Here is a 27,384-nt window from a genome sequence, read left to right as displayed (position 1 = left end):
AGTAAATGTTACCAAAGCAAGACTGCAGCTGCCTCCGAGGGCTACATTTTGGGTCAATGATTTTAGTTCCTGAGCTTTCCTGCTCACTTGAAGCTTGATCATTCCTTATGGAATTACTCAAACAGCTGAGTCTTTGTGCAGTGGATGACGAGTCTAAGAGGGATTACGGGCCGGCGCCGTGGTTCAACAGGCTAATCCTCTGCCTGTGGCGCCGGCACACCGGGTTCTAGTCCCAGTCGGGGTGCCGGAGTCTGTCCCGGTCTTCCAGTCCAGCTCTCTGCTGTGGCCCGGAGTGGGGGGGGGGGGGGGGGGGGAGAGTGCAGTGGAGGATGGCCCAAGTGCTTGGGCCTTGCACTCACATGGGAGACCAGGAGAAGCACTTGGCTCCTGGCTTTGGATCAGCGCGTGCGCCGGCTGCAGCACGCCAGCCGCAGCAGCCATTGGAGGGTGAACCAACAGTAAAGGAAGACCTTTCTCTCTGTCTCTCTCTCTCTCACTGTCCACTCTGTCAAAAAAAAAAAAAAAAAAATGAGGGATTACGATGTTGTCCACATTAGTCTACTTTTTGCTTAAAAGATTTATTTATTTATATGTTTATTTATTTGAAAGGCACAGTTAGAGAGGGAGAAAAAGAAGAGAGCATCCATCCGCTGGCTCATTCCCCAGATTGGCCACAATGGCCAGGGCTGAGCCGGGTGGAAGCCAGGAGCCAGGAGCTTCACCTGGATCCCCCATGTGGTTGGCAGAGCCGCAAACATTTGAGCCATCCTTTGCTGCTCTTCCCAGACCATTAACAGGAGCTGGAAGGGAAGTGGAGCAGCCAGGACTTGAACCATGTGGGAGGCTGGCATTGCAGGTGGTGGGTAGCTTTACCTGCTATGCCACAATGCTGGCCCTTAATTTCATTTTCTTGAATCTGTAGAGCAGAATTGTTACTCAAAGTACAGTCCACAGACCTCATCCCCCCAGGATTGTTACTGGTCTACAGAGAGGCAAGTGCAGAAATTAAGGTTCAGAGTTTAGAAACCCGTAGAGCAATTTTACAAGAAATGCTACAGCTGGTGACTGTAATAAAAATATTTTCATTTGGAGTTCATAGACCTTTTTCCATTTCATTTATATTTTATCAAAGTATGATTTACAATTGGAAATTTTAAAAATAATAATAAACTGATGGCGCTCCAGAGATAGTTTGAGAAACACTGCTCTAAAGCTGTTCAAAATAAAGAGGATTTGGGATCAACTTGGTGACCAAACAGGTTAAGCCTGTTCAGGTCCCAGCTGCTCCACTTCCCATCCAGCTTCCTGCTAAGGCGCATGGGCAAGCAGCGGGGGATGGTGCAAGTGTCTGGGCCTGGGGCACCTAAATGGGAAACCCGGATGGACTTCCTGGCCTCTGGCCTTGGGTCTGGTCCAGCCCCAGCCCCAGCCCCAGCCTCAGCACTTGGACCATTTGGAGAGTGAACCAGGGGATGGAAGATTGATCTTTCTCCTTCTCTAACTCTGCCATTCAATTAAAGAAGTAAATCTTTACAGAGAAAGTGTTGCGAACGCTTATTTGTTTATTTATTTGAAAGTCAAAGTTAACAGAGACAAGGGGAGAGAGAACATCTTCCATCCGCTGGCAATAGCCCGCTGGAGCCAGGAGCTTCCTCCAGGCTCCCTAGTGGGTGCAGGGGCTCAAGCACTTGGGCCATCTTCTACTGCTTTCCCAGGTCATAGCACAGAGCTGGATCGGAAGTGGAGCAGCCGGGACTCGAACCTGCGACCAGAACCACAACAGCAGCCCCTAAATGAGACCGCCTTGAGATCTACATGCCTGAAAGTAAGCTTCGCATATATTTCCTCCCCTCGGTTCATCTACTTTATACAACACGGGCACTGTAGCGATTAGTAAAAACAATCAGAACAAAAATAGCAATGACCCTGAGATCGCAGGCGTCCTCACCGCCGGGAAAAGCGGAAAAAAGAGAGTAGAGACCCAAAGGTCGAGGGCTGCTCCAGTTGCCGGCAGTGCGCACGCGCAGGCATTAGCCCCGGACAGCGGAGGAGGGAGCGAAGCCGTGGGTTTGACTAGGAAGCCACGCCCCCCACGCCGCGGCCCCGCCCCCGCCTGCCGCGGAGCCTGGAAAGGGTCAGGATGCTGTCACTTCCGCCCGGGCTGCTCTCTGCGTCCGGGTCACCTGCTGCCGCTGCAGCTGCCGCTGGGGCTGCGGCCGGGGACTAGGCTGGGTTGTCCGCCGCTGACCGAGAGGAGCGGGCTCCTCTCGGCGCCGTCTTCTGCGACCTGGCAGTCAGCCCCACGTCGCCGGCCTGGAGGGGAGAAGAGGACGAGGAGGCCAAGGCTTCCTCCGGGGTGAGTGCGGCCTGGGAGGGCTCAGCACGGCGAGTCCGGGCGCCGGGAACTGGGCTGGGGGCGCACGTCTGAAGGGGCGCTTGCCCAAGGCCGGCTGCTGCGGAGCGGAGGCCCAGGGCGTTTTCCGTTGTTCGGGGTGCGCTCGAACCTGCTTGGGAGGCGCCTTCCGGCTCCCCGCCCGGCTCAGGTCCCCGCCCTTGGCTCGGCTCCTTGTGTGCGTTTGCCAGCCTTGCACCCCCAGCTCCGTGGCTTTTCCGTTTTTGTTGCTTGTGCCGGGGATGGAACCTTCCCCCGTGTCTGCTCCTGCCTCCGCCCGGGGTGTGGGCGCGGCGACGGGCCGCCTTGGTTCCGTACTGGTGGTCTGAGTCTGTCCTGTTGCAGAACAAAGGAAACTTGGACTTGTGTGGCGTGCCGCGTACCCTCGGGGGTTAGGCGCGGAAACAGCCGCAGCTAGCAGGGCTTTATAGACGGCCCCGGGCGAGCTCGGCCAAATACCGGGTGTGTGCGTGAAAAGCTGCGTCCCTCCGTGTTTACAGACACGGCCTGCTAAGTACCTGGCCAGAAGGGGTTGATGTCCTGGGTGCGTCTGCTGCCCCTGGAGAGCTGAGCTACTTGATCGACCTGTGTTAAATCAGCAATGTGTTTCGATCTTTAATACGTTGCTTTGAAACTGACCTTGTCTGTCTGGGGGGCTCTGCGCAGACAGCTTTTCTGTGTTCGTTAAGGTCGTCCTAATGCGTCCCAATTGAGTGCATTATAGTGGTGATTTTTCCATCCTTGCCTTTAAAAAAAAAAAAAAAAAAAAACACGGGGGAGTCTCTAACTTAAAAAAAAGTACCGCTTGATTTTTTACTTTAGTAAAATGTCTCCTTTTTCTGATGTTTTGTGAGAGCTTCTGCAGTTGTAGAAGAAATTTTGTAATTTGTAAATGTCTACCTTTCGCCAGAATTTTAATGGAAGTTACCTAATGAAGTTAGCGTTCTGACTAGTAGTTTCTGAGTCATCTTGCACGTTTTCTCCTTAGCTCTTATTTTGTAAACTCCGTTCCTGGTCTTGATAATCTTTCCTCCTGCAGCCTGAAGTTGGGCTTAGAAAGTATGGCAGATCTACTTCTGCAAACATGAACTTGACCTAGGTTGTCATCAAGCAAGGAAGGCTCTTGTGACTTGCAGGCATTACCGAACCTTTGAAACTAAGTGTACCAGAGCCGGCACATGAGACTTACCGTGTATAAAGCTGCCAGTGGAGGAGCTCCGGGAACCAGGATGTGGTGTCATTTGCTCACGTAAGACAGAACAGGGATAATAACACCAGTGTCGGCGCCTCACAAAAGTTGTCGGCTGGAGCAGATGCGATGATGGATGTGGCAGTGTCAGTAAGTGGTGAAAAGCACTGTTTTGGACAGTGGCGCTGTTCATTCTAACTGGATTAATGCTTGAGAGATAAGGATAAGAGCTATCTAGAAAAAAAAAGAAGACACAGATCCAGATCCAGTACATTAACTTTGGCTGACATTGGATCAAAAGGTGTCTTGTTAAGCTTACTTCCTATAAAGCAGAATACTGGTATGATCTGGTGATAGTAATATTCCAGAATTACAGAATGTTAAGCTCTTTTTAAAGGTCTCTAGTATGTTCTGCATACTGATCACTTTTTGTTAAGATTTATTTATTTATTTGAATGGCAGAGTCAGAGAGAGGGGAGAGATCTTCCATCCACTTGTTCACTCCCCAGATGGCCACAACAGCTGGGGCTGGGCCAGGAGCCTGGAACTCCATGTAGGTCTCCCATGTGGGTGGCGGGGGCCTAAGCACTTGAGCCATCTGCTGCTGCTTTCCTGGGCCCATTAGCAGGGAGCTGGATCAAAAGCTAGGACTCAGGGGATGCCAGTGGTAGCTTAACACACTATGCCACAACGCCGGTCCCTGCATACTGATATTTTGAGTTAACATTTCTCCTAGAGATCTCATTTTTTTTTTTTTTTTAAGATTTATGTATTTATTTGAAAGGCAGAGTTACAGTTAGGCAAAGGCAGAGGAAGAGACAGGTCTTCCATCCACTGGTTCACTCACCAGATGGCCGCACTGGCCAGAGCTGGTCTGATCCGAAACCAGGAGCTGGGAGCTTCTTCCGAGTCTCCCACAAGGGTGCAGGGACCCAAGGACTTGGGCCATCTGCTGCTTTCCCAGGCCATAGCAGAGAGCTGGATCGGAAGTGGAGCCGGGTCTCGAACTGGCACCGATAATGGTGTGCCAGCACTGCAGGCGGCGGTTTTACCTGCTATGCCACAGCACTGGCCTTTCATTTTATTCTTAAAAACTTATATGATAGGGCCACGCTGTGACACAGTAGGTTAATCCTCCGCCTTTGGCACTGGCATCCCATTTGGGCGCCAGTTCTAGTTCTGGATGCTCCTCTTCCAATCCAGCTCTCTGCTATGGCCTGGGAAAGCAGACGATGGCCCAAATGTTTGGGGCCCTGCACCCACGTGGGAGACCGGGAAGAAACACCTGGCTCTTGGCTTCAGATCGGCGCAGCTCTGGCCGTTGCGGCCATTTGGGGAGTGAACCAATGGGAAGACCTTTCTCTCTGTCTATCCCTCTCACTTTCTATAATTCTGCCTCTCAAATAATAAATAAATCTTTAAAAAAAAATAAAACTTAGATGATGCTACATACCCTGAAGGAAACAATAACGAGCATAAAGGATTTTTTCTGGAGGATGTTTTGGCAATTCTCATAAACATATAGGTTGTTGATTTAAAACTTACCATAAATGTTTAGAATAAAACTCTTTTGTTTAAGTGGAAAAAGGCTTGCCTGGCATTTTTATTCTATCAGCATAGATGGTCATTGCTTGCACCGATTCCAGCAGCAGTTACTACTGTGTAAAATTTTAAGTTGAGTTGGAACTGGACAGTTCTAGATATGACCCTAATGTTTGATTTCAGCCTTTTGTTGCTAAGTTGCATGGAGAAATCCTTTTCTTCATCCTGATTGGATATACGAATCACAACCCCGCCCCTCCCCCAATCCATTATCTCCTTGAAATTTTTTTTTTTTTTTTTTTTTGACAGGTAGAGTTATAGACAGTGAGAGAGAGACAGAGAGAAAGGTCTTCCTTCCGTTGGTTCACTCCCCAAATGGCTGCTATGGCCGGCACTGTGCTGATCCGAAGCCAGGAGCCAGGTGCTTCTTCCTGGTCTCCCATGCAGGTGCAGGGCCCAAGCACTTGGGCCATTCTCCACTGCCCCTCTGGGCCACAGCAGAGAGCTGGACTGGAAGAGGAGCAACCGGGACTAGAACCGGCACCCAACCGGGACTTTTACAACCTCCACAGATAAATGGTATAGGAAGGGATGTGCCACCCTGACCCCAAGTTTGTTGGGAGATCAGGTTATTCCTGTTGCATCCTGTTGTTATCTTTTTTTAAGATTTATTTATTTATTTGAAAGGCAAAGTTACAGAGAGGCAGAGAGAGAGAAGTGTTCCATCTGCTGGTTCATTCCCCAAATGGTTGCAACGGCCAGAGCTCAGCTGATCCGAAGCCAGGAGCCAGGAGCTTCTTCCGGGTCTCCCACGTGGGTGCAGGGGCCCAAGGACTTGGGCCATCTTCTGCTGCTTTCCCAGGCCATAGCAGAGAGCTGGATCAGAAGTGGAGAAGCCAGGGCTCAAACCAGTGCCCATATGGGATGCTGGCACTGTAGGTGGTGGCTTTGGCCCCTCATCAGGTTATCTTAACAAATTACATACTAAAGTGTTATTTCCCCATTTTAATTTGCAAAAAAAAAAAAAAAAAAAAAAAAAAACCTGTGAACAAAAAAGGGGAAGTAACCACAGTTAACTTGTGAGTCAGCAGTGTCCTGATTTCCTTTCAAAGTGGTTGTGCTTACATTAACTCCTTTCTTTTGTTTCCTGTTCTTACAGCTGCTTGATGATAAAATGCTTCCAAGAACAGTATGCTCCCAATTGTGTTGAACTGTTTTTATCTACCTGGTGTACTTTTTTCCTTAAGTTCATGGTGAAGTGAATCTATGTTTATCTCTTTTATGTATCTTTAGCTAGCTGAATTATCCCCAAGCTAAATATACTTATCCATATGCTAAGGTGTAGTAACATCACATGATTCAGTATATTAAAGTTGAATAAGTAGGCTGAGAAAGTTTAATAAAATAAGCTGCCTGCAGTGTCAGTATCCCATATGAGCACCAGTTCGAATCCCAGCTACTCCAGTTCCAGTCTGGCTAATGGTACCTTGGAAAGCAAGGGAAGATGGGCCAAGTACTTGTGCCCCTGCCCCCCGTGTGGAGACTCAGGTGCATTTTGAGATTCCTGGCTGTGGCCACACTCTTTGCATCCATTTGGGAAGTGAATCAGCAGATGGAAGAAATAAGTCTATTTTAATAAATATGCCTAGGAGGCTGAGCAAAAGCTTACTATCCAGTGTCATGCCTCTCCATTAAATATTCACTAAGTTGATGTTCAGAGGCCTAGTATATGCCAACTACTGTGCAAGGTGTTGGGAATCTATTGGTTGCAACTTGTAGTCTACCTTTCTTTTTGAAATGTTAAATGTTCTTCTGAGTATTTGAGATGTTTGAAAAAAGACACCTATAACATCTGACATTTTTTTGCAATCCCCAGTAAAACAGTGAGACAAGATAATGGAAAGCTTTTCTGGTTGATGAATTTAGAGAAATATTGTATTTCTCTTTCGAGTGAATACCAAAGAATTGAGAAGACATGGCATTGAGAGGTATACAGGGAATTACAAATCTGGAAGGGACTGTCTCTGGTCAACCTTTGGTGGCAGAATACTTTAGTCTCACTGGAGCATAGTCTAGAGCAATCAGTGTTGAGCATGTGGGCTTGTTGGACAAACACAGGTTTTCACTAGTTTCTCAAAGTTGCCAGGCCCAGTATTCTAGAGAATTACAAATGCCTTCCTCTTATATAAAAATAAGCTGGTGTTTCTAAGGAAATATGTTTCTGAGGAGAGTCAGCATCTGGTTTTTTGTTTGTTTTTTTCTCTGTGCTAACAAGTACACCTTCACTTTGAGAGTATTTGAAATCTGCTATCTTGAGTATCAGTAAAACTTCTGAAGTAGAAGTTGAGCCTTCCACTGTGGGCAGAGATGAGAATTTAGTTTGCCATGTAAAATCGAGCACTTTTTAGGAAATTTCCATTGTACTTTTGTTGATGTTCTGAAACTTTGTTTTTTTGTACAATTTTGTAGATCTTATGAGTGCTATTATGACAGCAGCTCAGGCAACTATAAAATGTGACTACATTTTTGTTTCAGAAGGCTGGCATTATTTGTTGGATGTGGTGGGTTATTTTAAGATTATGCATACATAGTGTAAAAATCAAGTCGTGTGGGAGACAGAACTGGCTGTGAAATGAGTCAGTCTCAGATCATAGTCTTTCCCTCTTCTACTCATGTGAACCTCTTAACTCTTCTAGTAATACTATAATTTCACTCAAGAAATACATATTAGGACTTCTTTTAAGTAACTTCACCTGTTGACTTACTCTATTATGAGTGAACTAAATACTCATTTATACCTGTGCCCTGTCTGTCGTGATTTTTCTTGCCCTGTTAGCCAGTTGCTCTTCATGACTTCCTAAATACTATGCCTAAACCCCTGGTTTTGTTTTTTTCCATTAGCCAAAGGGCGTATCTGTAGACACCTCACTATGTGTGAGATGAAGGTATTGACACTCAGATCCTTCCTTGGAAAAAATAAAATTCATAAGTTAAAATTTGTAGTTGTATCTGCAAAGACATGCCCACATTCAGCATCTTAACACATGCTGAGTTATAAGGAAGGAATGGATGGTACAAATGTGAAGTAAGTGAGAAGCTGGCACAGTTCATTTCCTGGACAAGTCTTCTGTAAGTTACTCCAGAATGGTGGTTTCAAAACCAGAGCAAAGAAGATAAGCAGGCTCTGCTGCATCGTCACAGTATAAATGCTAATGTATTAGTGTTGGTTTTCTACAATCAACCTGTATCCAAAGGATACAAAACATTGGAAATATCTAGTAGATAATGTATTTACTTTTATTTATTGGCCCAACTTCAGACTTTCTATATGTATACATAATCCATATATGAAATACATTTTTGATCACACCTGAGACACAATATGCATATATACACTTAAAAAAAAAAAACTTGCACTGAACAATATCCTTAGTACGGTAATACTTGCTTTACTAGAATATATGTCCTCTGAGTATTTTTTCTTTTTAATATTTATTTATTTATTTGAAAGGCAGACAGAGAAGGAGCTATCTTCCATCTGCTGGTTCATTTCCCAAAAGTCCTCAACAGCCAGGGTTGGGCCAGGCAGAAGCCAGGAGCCAGGAGCTCCATCCAGGTCTCCCACTTGGGTGGCAAGGTCCCAAGTACTTGGGCCATCAGCTGCCTTCTAGGCACATTAGCAGGAAGCAGAGGTGGAGCGGGACCCAATCCTATGCACTTTGGTATGAGATGCAGACATCCGAAGCAGTGGCTTAACCCACTGTGGCTTAACCCACTGTGCCATGTCCACTCACATGCATAGTTCTTCTATTTTGACTCTTCTGGAAAAAAAAAATTGTAACCTGACAAATTGATTTGTTGACCATACCTTTGAACCATGATTGATAGAGTGGAGGTATGAACTGAAACATAAGATGATTGCACCTGTCAGCAGATAAAAAAGTGGAAATTAAATTATCAGTTTTTCCTCTCCTCACAGGACGTTGGCTCTCCGGATTACCCGGGGTTTGCAGTTGACATTGAATCCACCCTAAGGATGGAAGGTGTAGAACTTAAAGAAGAATGGCAAGATGAAGATTTTCCCATGTGAGCAATACTTTTAAGTGAAAATACACTTAAAACGAAACTGCAAAGTTGTTTTATTACGGTGTCACTTAATGAATGTTTGGTTTTATAAAGAAACTCAGTATTACAAAGTCATCATTTGATAGTAGGAAATAAAAGTTCCTTTCCAACAGTTAGAATATTCCTCTTCTATCTTATTTTTCAACCAAATGTGTTCTGTATCTTCAATATGTGTTTCGATCATTGGAGTCTTAAATATTTTGTTATAAACAATGCTTGAAAGCAGTCGTTTTTGAACTGGAGATGGCGGGCTTCCTGGGAGGAGGAAATCTGGTTGTCTGTAAGAATATTTAAGTATTGTGAGTTTTTCCAAGGAGGATAAAAAATCCTATTTGCCAAATAAACGGGTTTTTCTATGTCATCTGGCCAGCCATGCTGACTTATTTGCAAAGTCGGGCCTTCTGTCGAAATGATGCTTCTATGCCATCGTGGCCAGAAGACATGCCGGTGTGCAGTAAGGCTCCTTAGCAGTTGGAAGATGGACTGCAGGGGGGAGAACTGAGTCATTGTAGCCCATAATCACTATAGTAATATAGGGATGCTGAACTCAGATGAATTGTAGCTGTCATTACCATATTCTCATTGTGAGTAAAAACAGCTTTGGCATGCACTGCGTACTTGTGCATTTGAATTATATTTGGTAGCCTGTAATTTTTACATATTTTGCATATTTGGACTGTTGCATAAGGAACGTGTATCTATATATTACTTATAATAACACATTATATGTAATACATAATGACATATATAAATATCAGTCAACTCTGACAGTCTGAGAATGTTTTCTTTAAAAGTGATGGGTAATTTACTAAAGGTGAAAATATACTGCTTTATTCCATTTTCTGCATATTTGTCTCCTTAAGCTACATAGATCTTTACACTCCAAGAGGAGTTTTTCCTTCTGCTTTAAAAAGTGTATCTATCCCTGTCTTACAGACCTTTACCAGAAGATGATAGCATTGAGGCAGATGTGCTGGATGTAGCTGGACCAGAGAGCCGGCCCGGTGAGAACTGACACTTCACTTTCAATGACATGATGGACAATGACATGACGGACTCCATGTTGTTTTTGACTGTTTCTTTGTCAGAAATATACACTGAGCTTTGATTTCTTTTCTTTTCTTTTTTTTAAGATTTATTTATTTATTTATTTGAAAGTCACAGATGCAGAGACATGGAGAGCTTCCATTCGTTGGTTCATTCCCTAGGTGGCTACAACAGTCAGGACTAGGCTAGGCGGAAGCCAGGAGCTGCTTCCAGGTTTGGCAGGAACCCAAACACGTGGGTGGTCTTCCACTGCTTCTCTAGGGCCAATAGCAGGGAGCTGGGTCAGAAGTAGAGCAACCAGGACACAAACCAGCACCCATATGGGATGCCACTGTAGTCAGCAGCAGCTTGACCTGCTACACCACAATGCTGGCCTGAGCTTTTATTTAATCATAGGAAGCCAAAAGATAAATAAAACATTGGGGAAGGCATTTTAAAAATGCTTCAGAAATTTAACTCTCCAAACACATACCCTTAAGTTTTTGGAAATCTTCAACAGGATGGAAGGAGATGATTTTATCATTTTTAGTAGAGAAGTGATTACTAAGTTCTACTTGTGTTATTTAAAAAGACATTGAGGCTGGCGCCGCGGCTCACTAGGCTAATCCTCTGCCTGCAGTGCCAGCACCCCGGGTTCTAGTCCCAGTTGCTCCTCTTCCAGTCCAGCTCTCTGCTGTGGCCCGGGAAGGCAGTGGAGGGTGGCCCAAGTGCTTGGGCCCTGCACCCGCATGGGAAACCAGGAGGAAGCACCTGGCTCCTGGCCGCAGATTGGCACAGCACACCAGCCGAAGTGGCCATTTGGGGGGTGAACCAATGGAAGGAAGACCTTTCTCTCTCTCTCTCACTGTCCAACTCTGCCTGTCAAAAAAAAAATAAATAAAATAAAAAATAAAAAAATAAAAAGACATTGATATTTCATTGATCTCTTGCAATGATGATAGAAGCAATAGTGATCAAAATCCAAATTTTGTAAATGGATGCTTTGGAATTTTGTTTAATTAATGTTCTTCTCAAGAATGAAGTGGTTAAAATGTTTTTCTTGCTCTCCCTGATCATCTAAGCATTCCTTCTAATATTTTTTCTTTATTTTCCATTCCAGGCTCACTGGAAGTTAATGGAAATAAAGTAAGAAAGAAATTAATGGCTCCAGACATTAGCCTGACACTGGATCCTAGTGATGGTTCTGTGTTGTCAGATGACCTGGATGAAAGTGGGGAGATTGATCTAGATGGCTTAGACACACCGTCAGAGAACAGTAATGAGTTTGAATGGGAAGGTAAATGTTTCCCCATTTTTAATCTGATCTTTGATAATTAATGTTTGTCTCAATATGCATACATGCTTTGATAATGCTGTTCCTTCAGGAATGGAAAATTCAGATAATTGAAAATCCTCAAAACTTGATATTGAAACCAACTAAATTTAATGTATTAAAGGATTTTGTCTGAAATATGTTACTCTTTCTAGCATTCATACATTTGTTACTGAGGCGGAAATTCTGCTAACATTTGAATATTCTCATGGTTTTCAAAACTGTGTAAAGTAAATTACAGAGGTGGCTTTATTTTTTTCTTAATTGCCCAATACTGTAAAGTTGTATTTTTTTGTAGTTGCTCCAGAAATATTGCTTGATAATTATGGCATGATCCCTTTCAGTTGATCCAGTAAGGAAAAAAGCTTTGAAGAGACATAATTTAGGGAATGTGCTAAAAGTAGTAAGGATTTGCATAAAGAGAATTCTAAAGGAAGTTTCTCAAGGGGTGATTTTTTAAGTAGGTTTGTCTAATAGTGTTCCACTTTGTGAAACCATCTATTTAAATTATACTCTTAGCCCCCAAATCTTGTATTTATCAGTAAGTATTTGGACTTAAAGGAATTGACATGTTTTTGCTTTGTGTGCTTTCCTTAATTAGATAATTGCTGCCTACAGTATGGTTATGTGGTAGTTAATGAATGATTTTTATATACATATTTTTTTCCATCTTTGAAATGATTTCTACTTCAAGTTAGTATCTGGCATTAGGTATTTTGCAGTAAAAAATTATATTCTGTATCTTCTGTTCCTCTTTTCTTCCCTGTCTTACTGGTTCAATAAGCAGTCCAGTAATACGCAATATTTTATAAAGATACTGAAATAGTTTTCTTGCCTGTGTGTTTTGTCTCTCTCTCTAATGCTGCTGTAGTCATTTCCGGAAGGATATTTTCGGTTAACAGCTTTGTCTTGGAAACAAACAACTAACATGCAGTAGGTTCCCCCTTCCCCCATCTTTTGGTAAGGACTATGATACTCAAATTGTAAAAATCAATTACCTCAGTAAAAATCAGCTAAACTGCAACCTTGAAACATAAATTTCACCTAATCATTGGTGCTTCTATTTTGGCTAATGTTAATTACTTTTGCATGTACACTTCAGAATATTATATTTCCACTTGATAAACCTGATCCAATGAGAAATGATCACTGAGTAGTTAACCACTTTCTATCTGGTATTATAGAGTTCGAGAATTAATTTATGTGCTCATCCAAAAACACTGACTTCCAGATAGTTACTCGAAGTGACCTGTAGCAGTTAACTGCCCAGGACAGTGTTGCCATACGTAGACTCTGGAAAGCCATTGCAGGGCCCGTGTACCAAAGCTGGGATGGCTCTATGAATTACCTTTTCCAAACTTGTGGATATACATTACACCATGATTAGGTGCTTTGCTGAATTGGGCAATAAAAAAAAAAAAAAAAAAAAAATTTAAAGAACTGTGACTTCCAAAGACTCAAGATGGCCTCATGTTAAGAGCAACTTTTTCATCTGATAAGGAAGAGATATTTAAAATTCCACAGGTGGTATAATGAAAAAAATTCTCCAAACAATCTAGATAGTAAAGTGGTTAGCATCGATTTGATTTTCATTGCGTTAACAGTCTGTGATTGAAAAGCCTTCTCTTTTGGCAGATGACCTTCCAAAACCCAAAACTACTGAAGTCCTTAGGAAAGGCTCAATTGCTGAATACACAGCAGCAGAGGAGAAAGAAGACGGACGACGCTGGCGTATGTTCCGGATTGGGGAACAGGACCACAGGGTTGATATGAAGGCAATCGAGCCCTATAAAAAAGTTATCAGCCACGGAGGTAAGAGGGCCTGAAGACTGTTGTGTGGACTTAACAGTAACTTAACTGTTACTTCCAGTAACAGAAATCTAAATGCTTTTAAAACAATCTCCCGAGAGACAGCTACCTCATGCTAAAAGAGTAGTAAATACCTCTTGTATTATTTTAGTGACATAACAGGTTTGAAGTAAAAGGATAAGATTAGGACTTAAAAATCATTAATGCACACAAATAGTTTAGAAAGTACAAATGTAGGGTAGGCATTGTGGCCTAACAGACATCCCCTATGGGCGTTGATTCCTGTTCCTGCTGCTCTGCTTCTGATCCAGCTCCCTGCTAATGCGCCTGGGAAAGCAGAGGAGGATGGCCCAAGTGCTTGGACCCCTGCCAGCCTCATGGGAAACCCAGATGAAGCTCCTGGCTCCTTTGGCTTAGCCCAGCTCCTGCCATTGTGGCCATCTAGGGAGTGAACCAGTGGCTGCAACATCTCTCTGTCTCTCCCTCTCTACAATTCTGACTTTCAAATAAATAAATCTTTCAAAAAAGTACAAAAGCATATGCACTGGAAACTGTCTCCCTCCCATTCAAGCTACCTGAAACAGGGACTTGATTTTCTACCCTTTGTATTCACTTGAAAATTTATGGACAGCATAATGAGTTTTGACAAATGTCCATATAACCATTTATACCCATACATATGCCCCATACCTCTCAACATACAGAACATCTTCATTGCCTGAGAAAATTTTCCAATACCCCTTCCCAGTAAATACCCCTCTTCAGAAGCTGATACCCACCCCTGCCCTGATGAATTTTGTCCTGTTCTAGAAGGTCATGGAACTAAAACCACGCAGTATGCACGCTGTAGTCTGCTGCTTTTGTTCAGCCGCGTGTGTTTCAGATTCGCCTGTGTTGCTTCACTGAATTAGTTCATTAGTTCATTCTATTTTTTTTTTTACAGAGCACCCACTGCACATTTTTATGGGACATAAAAAAATGTTCCCTTAAGAAATTTAAAGTCAGGTGGGAAGATTGTGAAACAAGTTAAACTGCCGTCAGTCTGACTTCCATAGGTAGACTTCTATGTCAGGACACAGTGCGTTCCGTAGAGCATGTCAGATTACCTTCAGTCCTCTCACGGGGCATGGCGCAGACTGACGCCTCTTTCCCAGGGCGTCTTTTCCTCTTTTTTTATTTATTTATTTATTTATTTTTTATTTTTTGACAGGCAGAGTGGACAGTGAGAGAGAGAGAGACAGAGAGAAAGGTCTTCCTTTGCCGTTGGTTCACCCTCCAATGGCCGCCGCAGCTGGCGCGCTGCGACCGGCGCACCGCGCTGATCCGATGGCAGGAGCCAGGTGCCTATCCTGGTCTCCCATGGGGTGCAGGGCCCAAGCACCTGGGCCATCCTCCACTGCACTCCCTGGCCACAGCAGAGAGCTGGCCTGGAAGAGGGGCAGCCGGGACAGAACCGGCGCCCCGACCGGGACTAGAACCCGGTGTGCCGGCGCCACAAGGCGGAGGATTAGCCTAGTGAGCCGCGGCGCCGGCCAACGTCTTTTCCTCTTAATTTACACTCTGCCAAATGCTCTCCGTTCTTATTTCTGCAGTCTTCATTCATCTGAAAGCAAATTACTGGAATATTTGCAGTTACATTCTTCTGCCTAATTTAAGCTTTAGCAGATGAAGAAGACTGGGGTCATCTGGATTGGGAAGTCCACGTACCTCCATTAATTCAGCTAGTTCATAGGAATCAAGTTCTGAGACCTGCCCTGCAGTTTAAACCTAGTATCTTTCAGAAGCAGCATCTTATTTCTCGTGGGGGAAATAATTAAGACCTCTTATTCTGTTGGATTATCATACCCATTATGTTTTGTTAGTTGAGGTTATTAAGAGACAGTGAAGATTCTCATGTTCTTGAAGTGTTCATTATTTTCAGGTTTAAAGACAGTGAAAACGAAGGTTATGGCAGAAAATATTTTTTACTGGATACAGCTTAATAGCTAAGGATTACAGTTGCAACATACACATTTTAGTCCTGTTTCTCTTCACTGAAAATGGTGTCAGAGTTCTTTGCTTGGTTTTAATTTCCTAAATTCTACAACATTTTAGATGTCATCAGATGTAAACATATCTTTTAGAAACCAGTTTTACCCTTCAGTTTCTTAAAAATACTTTATTTCTGGCATGCTGTATTTGCCTGGATTATATCACCTATCTATCTTCTAAAATAAAGTTGGCATTTATTTACACTAGTTTAAGTGTTTGTCTGTCAACCATATAGATAGATGTCCTCTAAGAAAATCTTCAGAATGAAATCATGCAGGTGATTTAATCCTTGATTTCTTCCTCAGGATATTATGGGGATGGACTGAATGCCATTGTTGTGTTTGCTGTCTGTTTTATGCCTGAGAGTGGTCAACCTAACTATAGATATCTGATGGACAATCTCTTCAAGTAAGTATATCTTAACAGAAATATTTGAAGGAACTGAAAGCTCTGTAAAAATTATAAATTTCCCAGTTGATTCTTTTAAGTCTTTATTCTTTGTCATTATGCACCTGTAGTTTTAGAGCTCAACAGAAAATAAATATTTTGAAATTAGAAAGTATATATCTCCGATTATCCTAACTTCTTTATTTACATTAATCATAAAGAAGTGACTTTCTCACAATCATATGGTTAAATTACACTAACCCATTAAAGCCCAAAGTAATGAGCTGACTTGGTTCAGTGAGTCATATTCATTCTATTTTTCAGGTTGGTGCAATTTTTTAAAACTTTATTTTGGGAAATTTCAATATGTGTCTCTAGAAAATAACTTGAAAATAATCATAATGCCAGTTAATGCAGCTTTAAATTTTTAATTGTGTTTCCTGTCATTGTTGGGTAGAGAGGGAATTGTATTATTTGGAAGACCTAGTTTAGTTCACATGATATTTAAAACTAATTTGTTTTTACAGGTATGTTATTGGCACTTTGGAGCTGTTAGTAGCAGAAAACTATATGATAGTTTATTTAAATGGTGCAACAACTCGAAGAAAAATGCCCAGTCTGGGATGGCTCAGGAAATGCTATCAACAGATTGATAGAAGGTAATATAAATACAAGTTGAAAGCTACTCTGAATAATTTTTATGATGGCCTTATTAATAAATTTTCATTTTCTCTCTGCTGTATAAAGACAAAATATCTACCTCTTAAATTACATTTGTTTATTTCATAATGGATTCATTTTCCAAAGTATTTTAGAATGTCATAGAAGAAATCAATTTTAATCTGTTTTATAAAGACTAACTTCAGGCACTCCCAGGCCACAGCAGAGAGCTGGACTGGAAGAGGGGCAACCAGGACTAGAACCCGGGGTGACAGCGCCACAGGCAGAGAATTAGCCTAGTGAGCCGTGGCTCCGGCCTTATTTCTTATTTATACAGAATTGAACATGATTTATACCTTGAGGAAGGATGAAAAACATAGTACTTCTGTATTTTCTTAAATACTGAATTTGCCAAATTTGTAGTCCTTAGTATCTTTTGTGCCTCATGAAGACACAAGAGGATTTCAGAAAGTTTGTGGGAAAAAAATTAAGATATTTGTTTGAGTGCCCCAAATTTTTGTAATCCATGTAGTTTTTTCATAAAATGCTTTTTTCATGAATTTTTGAAGATCCTTCGTATGCATGGATTTCAAAAATTGTATGCACCAAATAAACATCTTTTTTTATTCTTAAAGATTTACTTACTTATTTATTTGAAAGAGCTACAGAGAGAGAGAGAGAAAGCGAGAAAGCAAGAGAAGTCTTCTGTTTGCTGGTTCACTCCCTAAATGGGCCATGCCTAAGCAGGAACCAGGAGCTTTATCTGAGTCTGCTACATGGATGCAGGGGCCCAAACACTTGGGCCATCTGCCACTGCTTTCCCCAGGTCATTAGAAGGGAGCTGGGACGGAAGTGGAACAGCCAGGAGATGAATCGGCACCCATATGGGATGCTGGCATTGCAGTCAGTGGTAGCCGCTATGCCACAATGGCGGCCCCTAAACCTACCTTGTAATTCTGTTTTCCATGAATTTTGGAAATGCCCTGTTAATAGTTTAACTGTAATCCAAAATTCATTTAATAGCAGTGAGAGACAATCAGAATTTAAGAATATATTTTCTCATCTTTAGTGAGAAAATCTGGGTTATAGCTTTTAGTTATTTTCTGTAAACTTGTACATACTTATTGATGTCTTAACTATTAACATTAGAATTTGTAAATACTTTCAATTTTTTTTTAACTCCAGGTTACGAAAAAACCTGAAGTCTCTAATCATTGTGCATCCATCTTGGTTTATTAGAACACTTTTGGCTGTTACAAGACCATTTATTAGGTAATTTTAGAGCCATGGACTTTTAAGAAAAATTCCTTATATAAATTTCTTTGTAGCTCTATTGATTGGAAATATTGATGTAATTTTTATTTTTTTTTCCATAGTTCAAAATTCAGCCAGAAAATTAGATACGTCTTTAATTTGGCAGAATTAGCAGAACTTGTCCCCATGGAATATGTTGGCATCCCAGAGTGCATAAAACAGTATGTTTGATTTTATTTCTCTAATTGTATTGGTTCTGTGTATTTTGATGTATAATGGGAAATATTTTTCAATATGCATTCTTTTTCAATATGTTTTGAAACTGCTAGTTTGTGTGTAAGAGAGAATAAGAGGTAAAAACCATTTTCCCATATAGTCTCCATTAGCCACTAGTTTCTTCAGACTTAGTTGAAGAACTATGAGAAATGATTTCTGGTAGTTATTCGTTTTATCTTTTTTTAAGGCTGGTTACAAAGTAAGAGATGATTTCCTAGTTGATTTGTACTAAAGGACACTGTCTAAACTTGAACACGTTGCTTTCCAAATTTGAGATAATCAATCATGGAATCAAATGATCATCTTACTAGAAAAATAAAATACTACTTAAATCAGTCTAACCTTAGTATTTTGCAGTGACGGGAAGTTGTTTACAAAATTCCCTTATCCCTCTCTTAGCTTTTGAAAGGACATAGTATAAGGCTGTTAACATAACTACCTGGACACCACAATGCTGTTACATAGAGACATTGATTTGTTCTGTTAATGTGAAGTTTTAGGGTGTTTAATATATCAAAGGTAGTATTAAGTCAGTTTTAGTTCCTACTTTGTACATTATTTTTGGTTTTGTCTGCAAAGTTATATGAGTTTATTTCTTAGTGCCTTTTTTCAAGATTTTGTTCACTTCATAACATGTGTACTTACTGAAATAACTCTTCCCTACCAAGGTATGAAGAAGAAAAGTTTAAAAAGAAACAGAAAAGGTATATGCACACCTTGACTGGGTTGCATCTAGACTAGTCCATTTGCATTGCACAGACTAACTCTTCCTTATTGGTTGGTTAGCTTGTAGACAAAGATAATAGCACTTGTAAATATAATACACCCCAGCATCCCAATACAGGGTGAATCCAAAGTTCCTGGTGCTGAATATGACTTGGATTCACCCTGTTTGAATACCATATATTTAAACCCATTAGGAATTAAAGACCACAACCAACCCTACCTATGGTTTTAAACACTGATGGTGAAACCAGAGAAATTACTGTTAATACTATTTGAAATACCAGTTGCTCTTAAGACCATTTGTTTTACCATTTTTTTTTTTTAGATCTCTAACCTGTGCTTCTGAAATGTTTGTGTAGATATCTTTAAGAAATTGTATATTTCCCTGGGGTTGATGATTATATTTGCAATGCATATATTCTTTGGCTAACCAACATTGATTTCCTTGTATGCTTAAATTAAATGGCCTGCTAACCAGTCAAATTCTACATGTGATAAAATACCTAAAAGTTTAATGGACCATTTAACAGTTGATCACTCTGCTTTCCATTTTACATTTAAGTTTGAACACTTCTGCTTTGAGCATAACAAACTGTTATCTATTAATATCTTGGCATAGAAGATGAAGTGCAAGGGTATAAAGTAGTTTCCATTTTATATGGTAACATAGAAGAGTGTAGGTATTAGAAGAACTAATTTGTTGATAAATTTTGATAGTTTAAGTTGGCCAACCATAGTTTCATGCAGTCTTCCTTTTTTTAAGCATTAAGGTGAGAGAATTTTACGTAGTTTTCATTTGACCATTCTAAGCAATCAACTGTCACTAACTGTAACTGGAACATTCCTAACTTTGAACACATTTTAGTTCTGCTGCTCAGTGAGAATTCAGTTAATCGATCGTGTGATAGAATCATGGTTTTACATTTTTACCTGACATTTCACAGTTTTTTAAATTTTATTTTATTTATTTATTTGAGAGGTAGAGTTACAGACAGTGAGAGGGAGAGACAGACAGAAAGGTGTTCCTTCCACTGGTTCACTCCCCAAATGGCTGCAACAGCCAGAGCTGCGACAGTCCGAAGCCAGGAGCTTCTTCCTGGTCTCCCATGTGGGTGCGGGGGCCCGAGGACCTGGGCCATCTTCCACTGCTTTCCCAGGCCACAGCAGGGAGTTGGATTGGAAGAGGAGCAGCTGGGACTAGAACTGGCACCCATATAGGATGCTGGCACGCGCCGCAGGTGGAGGATTAACCTACTGCGCCGGCCCCTGACATTTCACAGTTTAACCAGTACTTTACCATCGAGATATAGATAGAGATTTTAGATCATGCTGGTTTCTCATTCCTTTCTAGGCATCATTGTACATTTGACAGACAAGTGACTAAAATTAGAAATATTTGTAATTGGATTTTGAAGCTCACTGCTTTGTGAATTTGAAAACAAATTATCTTTGTCAATGCAATGTGCTGTATTACACCTTTTTAAATTTGATTAACTGTCAAGGAGTAATTTAAGCATCAAGTAAAAATAGAACTCATTCTTTTTAGATGTTTGAAACCTATCCCTACTATTTTATCTTGATTTTGTTTATTTATTTTTCTTTTCTTTTGTGTCAGTAGCCTTAAAAAGAATCATTACATATGTCTGGTACTTCTTGGTTTTTGTACAGACATTTGCTGGCTTTAAAAAAGAGAATCCACTTGAGAATAAAACTATATTATATTTTAATATATATTATATTATGTTCTAATAAAATTATATTTAAATATAGAGTAATATTTTTAAAACCAAAATTGAAACAGGCTAGGTGCATGTGAACGTATTTAAGGTGACATCTCAATGCTAAGTACTGATGCTAAGCAGGGTCCAGAAGTGAGTATTCAAATAGAACAGTTTTAAATGTTACAGATGTTTCTTTCAAACAACTCAGTGAAGGTGTGGCCAGGCAGGTAGACTAAATGTTTCAATATGTTTAAAAATAATTTGTTAAGTAGTTCATTGAGATATTCCAGATTTGAAGATTTGGGTATTTATTTTATGCCTTATCAGAATTGTATATCTTCAAATATTTGATACCAATATAAAATATTTTTTAATGTTGATAATCTGGCTTCACAACGAGCCAAGAATGGTGGGTCTGATTCAGTAATGTTCAGGTGATCATAGTAATGGAAACAAGTGCGAAAAGTTTCTTCCTGTATCATACCAAATTGTCACTAAGTGTTCCCGCATCAGTTATCCAAACTACTACAGATAGAGTAATGATAGACTATTGTATGTTTACCTGAAAGATTGTCTGTAATTATTTCAAATAGTTATTTGATTTATTTGAATGGAGAGTTAACAGAAAGAGAGGAAGAGAAAGAGAGAGAGAGAAATAAAGAAGGATATCTCTTCGATCCACTGGTTGACTGCCCAAATAGCGGCAATGGCCAGTGCTGGGCCAGACCAAAGCCAGGAGCCTGGAACCCTGTCTGGATTCTGTTTGGGTGGCAGGGGCCCAAGTACTTAGGCCGTCTTCCGCCGCTTTTCCAGGTGCATTGGTTAACTGGTCTGGAAGTGGAGCAGCTACTTCTACTCCACCACTCAGACATGATGCTGATACCACAACACCATTCCCCAAAAAGCAATCTGTAGTTACTGTGTGGTAATTGAATAATTCTTCTAATCACCACTTGCCTAAATTTTGATAAGGCTTCTATGCAATCCACAGTAAACCTAGAAGATGTTTAATTTACTTTTAGACATTTTGGACTCTTAAATTATTATGATTTCTTACTGTCGAAATAAGTGAAAAGGAGTCACACAGACTAAGTATAATTATGGTTTTCATAAATGTACCTTTTTTTATAACTCAATCTAAAAATATGGTCAGTTGCTGGCATTGGTAGCACTTTAATATTTCAGCTACCAAACCCATTTTTGAGGAGTTGTTTTTCCTGCCAGTCTCTTACTTTTTGGATTCTTGCTGCAGCTTTGCTATACATCATGAACTTTTAAGAAAGTTCATATACATTTGTATGCAGTTTATAATCTTTAAGAAACAGCAGTCATGTTTCTTACCAGTGTCTTCCTGTCTGTAGGAATTCCCTTGTCTCTTCTGGTTGGGGAAATATTTGGTAACCTTTTTACTGTGTCTGCTTCTTTGCAAAGCTTTGTTTTTAACAGAATAATATTCCATGCTGAAAGTAGTCACTATTTTTAGAAATAAAATGTTCAGTTGCTAGCGTCTTATTATTTATATTTTTCGTTAAACAGAGTTGATCAAGAGCTTAATGGAAAACAAGATGAACCAAAAAGTGAACAGTAAGTTTGGCATCTAGTCCAAACAAGACTGAAGAATGTGCTGATGAAGCAATGCTCTCTTTTGCATTTATAATGCATTTATTGGCCCATATTTTTATGTAATCTGTTACAACATTGACTTGACTTTTTCTTAATGGACTTTTGTACAAGGGACTGTTCACTGCTGTACTGGTTTGCAAATCTCTTGAATTTAGCTCCTTAATAGCTAATTGTATTGTAATCATTTTGTATTTTGTAGTGCTAAATAGCAGAGAACTACACTTTATATAAAAGTTTTTGCATTTGTTTATTGAATTATGCATCTTCAGTAACATATTTATATGCATAAATGGTAAAGGAAAGAAATAATATATATTTTTATGTTTTTGAGCAATATTTTTTAATGTATACCTGTCTTGTGGAAGAATATGCAGGTAAATAAGACCATGGTTTTGTAAAATGCATGTTAGGATTTGTTTTATTTTGTAAATGGTTCAATGCATTTCCTGGGTAACTTAGAAAATTAAGTTGCTCACAAGGTGAGGGACAGTCAGACTGATACTCATGAATACCCAAAGATCATGTGCATAATCTAAGTAGATTAGTACCATCCCCAGCTGTTGTCTAACTTAATGTGTATTGTTCCTTAATTCAGAAGTGCAACTTTGAGCGCATTGCACATTTTTTTCTTTTTAAACTTAAAGTCTAAAAGCCATTTTTAGAATTAGAGGACGTAAGAGGCTAGGAATTGGAGTTTGTATATATGTATAAATGGGACATTTTATCTTCTGGCCCAAAGTCAGAACTTTATAAAGTCTTGGTTTGTTCACTAATATGAAATAAGTTGTGTGTCCAGGGTATTGCTCTCCTCCGTGCGTGTGAGTGCTGTGGCGTTCTCCAGAGAATGACGAGTTATTCGCTGTCACGACTTTTTCTGTAGCAAACGGGCTGCTTTTTAAACTGCTCACTGTGGGCACTTTACCAGATACTTCCACATCAGTTATTGGAGCTTGGTGACTTGATCCGTCAGAGACGGTCTGGCCTCAATTTTCTGTTGAATCGTCTTTGACAGTACCGTAAGTTAGGTTGAAACATCATTTGGATGTGCTGTTGTGAATGACACTCTTAAGATAAGCATATGCACTCCTTGCTTCATGTGGTGAGTACCTGCACATTCAAATACATTCTCCTTTGAGCTCAGTTACATACCAAATCATTCAAAAACAACAGATGGGTCTAACGTTGTTTCATATCTTTGAATGACTCATGGATTTGGTAAATTCAATATCTTCCAAACTTGAAGGTCACACTACTCTCCAGCCCTTTGTGTGTGTGTGGTTTTTTTTTTTTTTGACAGGCAGAGTGGACAGTGAGAGAGAGAGAGAGAGACAGAGAGAAAGGTCTTCCTTTTGCCCATGGTTCACCCTCCAATGGCCGCTGTGGCCGGCGCATCGCGCTGATCCGAAGCCAGGAGCCAGGTGCTTCTCCTGGTCTCCCTTGCAGGTGCAGGGCCCAAGCACTTGGGCCATCCTCCACTGCCTTCCCGGGCCATAGCAGAGAGCTGGCCTGGAAGAGGGGCAACTGGGACAAAATCCGGTGCCCCAACCGGGACTAGAACCCGGTGTGCCGGTGCCGCAAGGTGGAGGATTAGCCTATTGAGCAACGGCGCTGGCCCCCTTTGTGTGTTTTACAAAAGACTGGCCTAGAGTGGCAACAATTGAAAAGAATGGTTTGTCCTGTCTTCTCCTAAGCACATACATGGTATTGTCGTTTACAGTATGAAGTTTTTGTTACCAAAGGGAATTTTACTTTTTGTCCTCCTCAGTCACAAACTTGCTGTGGTAACTTAAATGCAATGCCGGAGGTGCTGCAGGGCCTCAGCAGCTGTTCTCTCAACTTGGATCCAGTGGCTCTGGGCAGCTCCTGTACTGTCGGTTACAGCAAATTAAACCAAAACCATCACTGCTGACTGAAATCTTAGAAACACTGTGTTGAAGAAGTAAACTAACAGTAACAATTTAGGCATTCCTTCTGAATTGACCATGTGAAGATTATGAATAAAAGATCCTGTTTGAATCAATTGTGATTATATTCTATATTTGCAGAACATTTTTACTAGTCTTTTCATCTATATGTTTTCTCAAAATGGGCTGGCCTTTTTAATAGGTGGTTTCTCTACCACGTTAAGTGCTTGGTTCAGGTTGGAGAGATGCAAAGAGTAGTTCAACTCTGTGTTGTGTTTATTGATTTTTGCTTTTGCAGTCATTGTTCCTAACTATAGATACAACTTATTGTAAAAGTGATTTTTTTCCCAATTTTTTTTAAAGGAGAAGTGGCCTATATTCTGTCAGAACATCAAAACTTAGGACAATGTTGTTACACTTGTTTGTTTTTTTTGTTTTTTTTAAACAAAGGAGGTGTTCTGTGAATCATGAGATTAAAGAATACCTGCTTTAACCTACACCTTAGTGGATTCTGCTATAGGGGTGTGGCAATAAATGTTTCCTAACTGTAAGACATTAAGAAATAACTGGTAGTGTAAAGGAAAAGCATTTATTAAGCTTATTTGCAATTTGTAGCTATGTAACATGTTCTTATATTCAGTTTTAATTTTCCATTACTGATGGAGGTAGAAGTACATACAATTATATTATTTTATCTTTTTCCTGGGGCCATGGATCTAACTTAACTGGCCAAATATGATGCTTCTATCCCTGTTTTTGTTGGATGTAGGCTGAGTGCCCCTTTCTAGTTAGAAGTTTGTCCACTGAAGTATGAAATAATTTGACTCTGTTCTATTTGGTTATCTTCCTAAGCAAGCACCAAGGAACGATTTTATGGACCCCACAGTTTAAGCTTAATAGTCTGTAACTCAGAGGCGGGTATGAAGAAATATGATTCTAAGTAAAGTCTAGCTACATTCGTGGAAAATGAAAACCTTTCTAAAGAGATAAAGACTTAGCTAAGACCTCCCTGAATCAATGTGTCCCTCTTAAGGGAAATACTGTATACGGCCGTTGGTAGCACTGTTTCTCTTATCCAGCAGGAAAACTTGGCGGCTAATCATAATATGTGAATTAGGAGACTGCGGATTGAAGTAGAGAACATGATATCAGCTTTGAAAAGAATCCATGTTTGCTTTGCTCTGCTTATCCATACAGAAGCAAGTTTGAACAGAGAGGGTTAGTAATCACAGTGTCAGATTAAAGGCTGAGACTGGGTTCTTCCCAGTTCACAGTCGGTAAACATTGATGTAGTCTTTCAAAAGGACGTCACTATTTAGTAACTGCACTGAATATTGAGCTAATAATTTCTATGGCTGGAATCTCTTCAAATGCGATTACAGTATTTTAAAAGGTAAGGGATCTGCTTTTTTGATAGAGGCTTTTTTCAAATAACTCAGCATTATTATGTGGCTGTTGAAACGGTGAGAGCTCAGGGAATTGGGGAAAGTGTTCGACCTAATGCAGACGCGGCTTGCTAAATCTCTTTAGTTGGTACATGAGTTAGCATTAGGATGTGTATCTGGTAGAACACTACGGTGTCTTGATGAAGTAGGCAAAACTGTATGCGAGGTGGTGGTAGAGTCGTCCTTTTCCCATGTTGTATGTAGAAAATAACGTAAGGTAACTCAGTGTGGTGAGGTGAGGAGATAAGCTGAAAAGGGATTGTTGTTACACACTTGGTTTTTTGCCTGTATTTTTCCCCCATCTTATACATGTATTTCAGAAATGGATCACAAATAAATCTTGGAGGGATGGAGTAAATAGCAGAATTACAGTACTTAGAAGTTAACACTGTTTTGTTGTTTGAGAGTTTATCTTGTGGGGAATAGGAATTGTGTAGCTTGAGTTTCTTAGGGCATGAACTTCGTGGGAAGGCTGATTGTGGAGGGAAAGGAGTTATTATCTACTTGAGGTTCTAAGGTAGTGCAAAAGAACTGCCTGAGGGACCCATCACTCCCTTCTCCGTTACAGAGATTCTCAAAAAGCCTGGATCAGTACTGAGGCCCAGTCATGTAACTTTCCTTTTTAAGTTCTAAAGTTAATTGAAAATAAAGTAGTATGGTCACAGTAAAAAGCAACACTAAATTTTGAATAGAACAGTTTATTACAACTATATATAATAGATCTTCTACTTAATTTCATTTGCTTTGAGAGTAAATCTTAAAATGCCATGAAAATTCACATAAAGCACTTAACAGATGAACTACCAGATGAAAACCAAGAGCTTAATGCTTCAGACTTGCAATTTCAATTCGCATTTCATTTAGCAAAGGAAGAACTTGGAAAATACAGCATCAGCTACGCCACTGCACACTGCACTTTTTGTGTGCAGATTATGGGAAGTTTAATGCCCCTTTAACAGTTGCTTAATTGTTTATTTGCATAAACCCAGTTAGTAAATATCAGTGACGTTCAGGGCCGCTGACTAGCAGTCTTGTCCGTATAGAACACAGGTCAGAGTTTGTTAGACACTAACGCACTTTGATACGTATTTCAAAGATGTTTTTGTTGCCACAGGTTCACCAGCTGCTGTGTAGCCAAAAGTACTGTGATCATTTCACAGCTGGGTAGGATAGTGTTGCCCAGCCCAGTACTATCATTTCACAGAGTGAGAAATTCAGTTTTGATGTCTGTGTGTGCAAGATGTCGATGTGGTCCCTTTAAGAAATACTAAGGTTGGTCATGATTTACTAAGGTGATGTAATATTTTCTTTTCCTTTGACCTGTTAGGAATGCAATCACTTGTGTCTTGATTTGTTGCACATCATATTTTTGCAGCATTCATGAACTTAAATAAATTAATTGGAAAGTTCGTTTTGTGCCTCGTTTTATCACATTCTTCTGTCTTCTGCCATGCCACTAAATTTTCACACTGGATTACTAATAAGCCTTTCAAATAATTTCAGACCTTTTCTGTTTTCCTGTGATCTGGTGTTCTCTTCCAGGAGTGGAGTCCAATCTGCTTTAATTTTTAACATCTGGATTACAAACAGATTTTGTATTTCACAGTTTAGAAATTTTAACTAGGAAAGAATCCAAAGGTAACATTGGAAGTGGCTGAAAATGCAGAGTGGGTAAATGAGAATCTATTTAAAGGCCTGCTCAGAGGTTCCAGTTGGTAGCACTTAGTCTTTAATTACTATGCAGCTCTTTGGCTTTGTCCGCAAACTGCTGTGTACCTCACTACAAAGTTCAATCCACAATTAGGATACCTCAAGGAATCTAGGATTATGCAAACTTATGCCCAAGGTATTTGAGTTGCATATTTAGGCACAAATTTTAAGTACAGTGTCTCAGAAATTAAAATTCTTAATAACAAACTAAGACTGCCAGGCTAAAATAAT

At 40.4% G+C, this 27,384-nt stretch overlaps 1 protein-coding gene across 3 annotated transcripts; it reads left to right on the top strand.

The window, feature by feature from the left end:
• The first annotated feature begins 2,186 nt into the window (after positions 1-2,186).
• Positions 2,187-26,878, top strand: BNIP2 (BCL2 interacting protein 2). 3 transcript variants are annotated; one of them, XM_062206042.1, is made up of 11 exons: positions 2,187-2,356; positions 9,103-9,209; positions 10,185-10,252; positions 11,395-11,571; positions 13,243-13,419; positions 15,753-15,855; positions 16,362-16,493; positions 17,680-17,766; positions 17,871-17,969; positions 18,693-18,728; positions 22,008-26,878. In XM_062206042.1, the coding sequence occupies exons 2-11, from the start codon at positions 9,160-9,162 to the stop codon at positions 22,057-22,059; spliced, it is 981 nt and encodes a 326-aa protein (XP_062062026.1). In that variant the 5' UTR covers positions 2,187-2,356; positions 9,103-9,159; the 3' UTR covers positions 22,060-26,878. The 3 variants fall into 3 exon arrangements, with proteins under 3 accessions (XP_062062026.1, XP_062062024.1, XP_062062025.1); XM_062206040.1 differs by lacking the exon at positions 2,187-2,356 and adding an exon at positions 3,536-3,731; XM_062206041.1 differs by lacking the exons at positions 2,187-2,356; positions 18,693-18,728 and adding an exon at positions 3,540-3,731.
• Positions 26,879-27,384: the final 506 nt, after the last annotated feature.

The sequence above is a fragment of the Lepus europaeus genome, chromosome 11, assembly GCF_033115175.1.
Source record: "Lepus europaeus isolate LE1 chromosome 11, mLepTim1.pri, whole genome shotgun sequence".
Taxonomy (NCBI): domain Eukaryota; kingdom Metazoa; phylum Chordata; class Mammalia; order Lagomorpha; family Leporidae; genus Lepus; species Lepus europaeus.
Note: the sequence above shows the minus strand (reverse complement) of the source record. Positions and strands in the feature narration are given on the sequence as shown.

What these genes read in the sequence shown, in the direction of transcription:
- BNIP2 (XM_062206040.1), top strand. Translation starts at nt 3,711, where the DNA reads ATGATGGATGTGGCAGTGTCA. An exon ending in CAAGATGAAGATTTTCCCAT is followed by an intron (nt 9,210 to 10,184) that starts GTGAGCAATACT and finishes CCTGTCTTACAG; the next exon opens with ACCTTTACCAGAAGATGATA. An exon ending in CTGATGGACAATCTCTTCAA is followed by an intron (nt 15,856 to 16,361) that starts GTAAGTATATCT and finishes TTGTTTTTACAG; the next exon opens with GTATGTTATTGGCACTTTGG.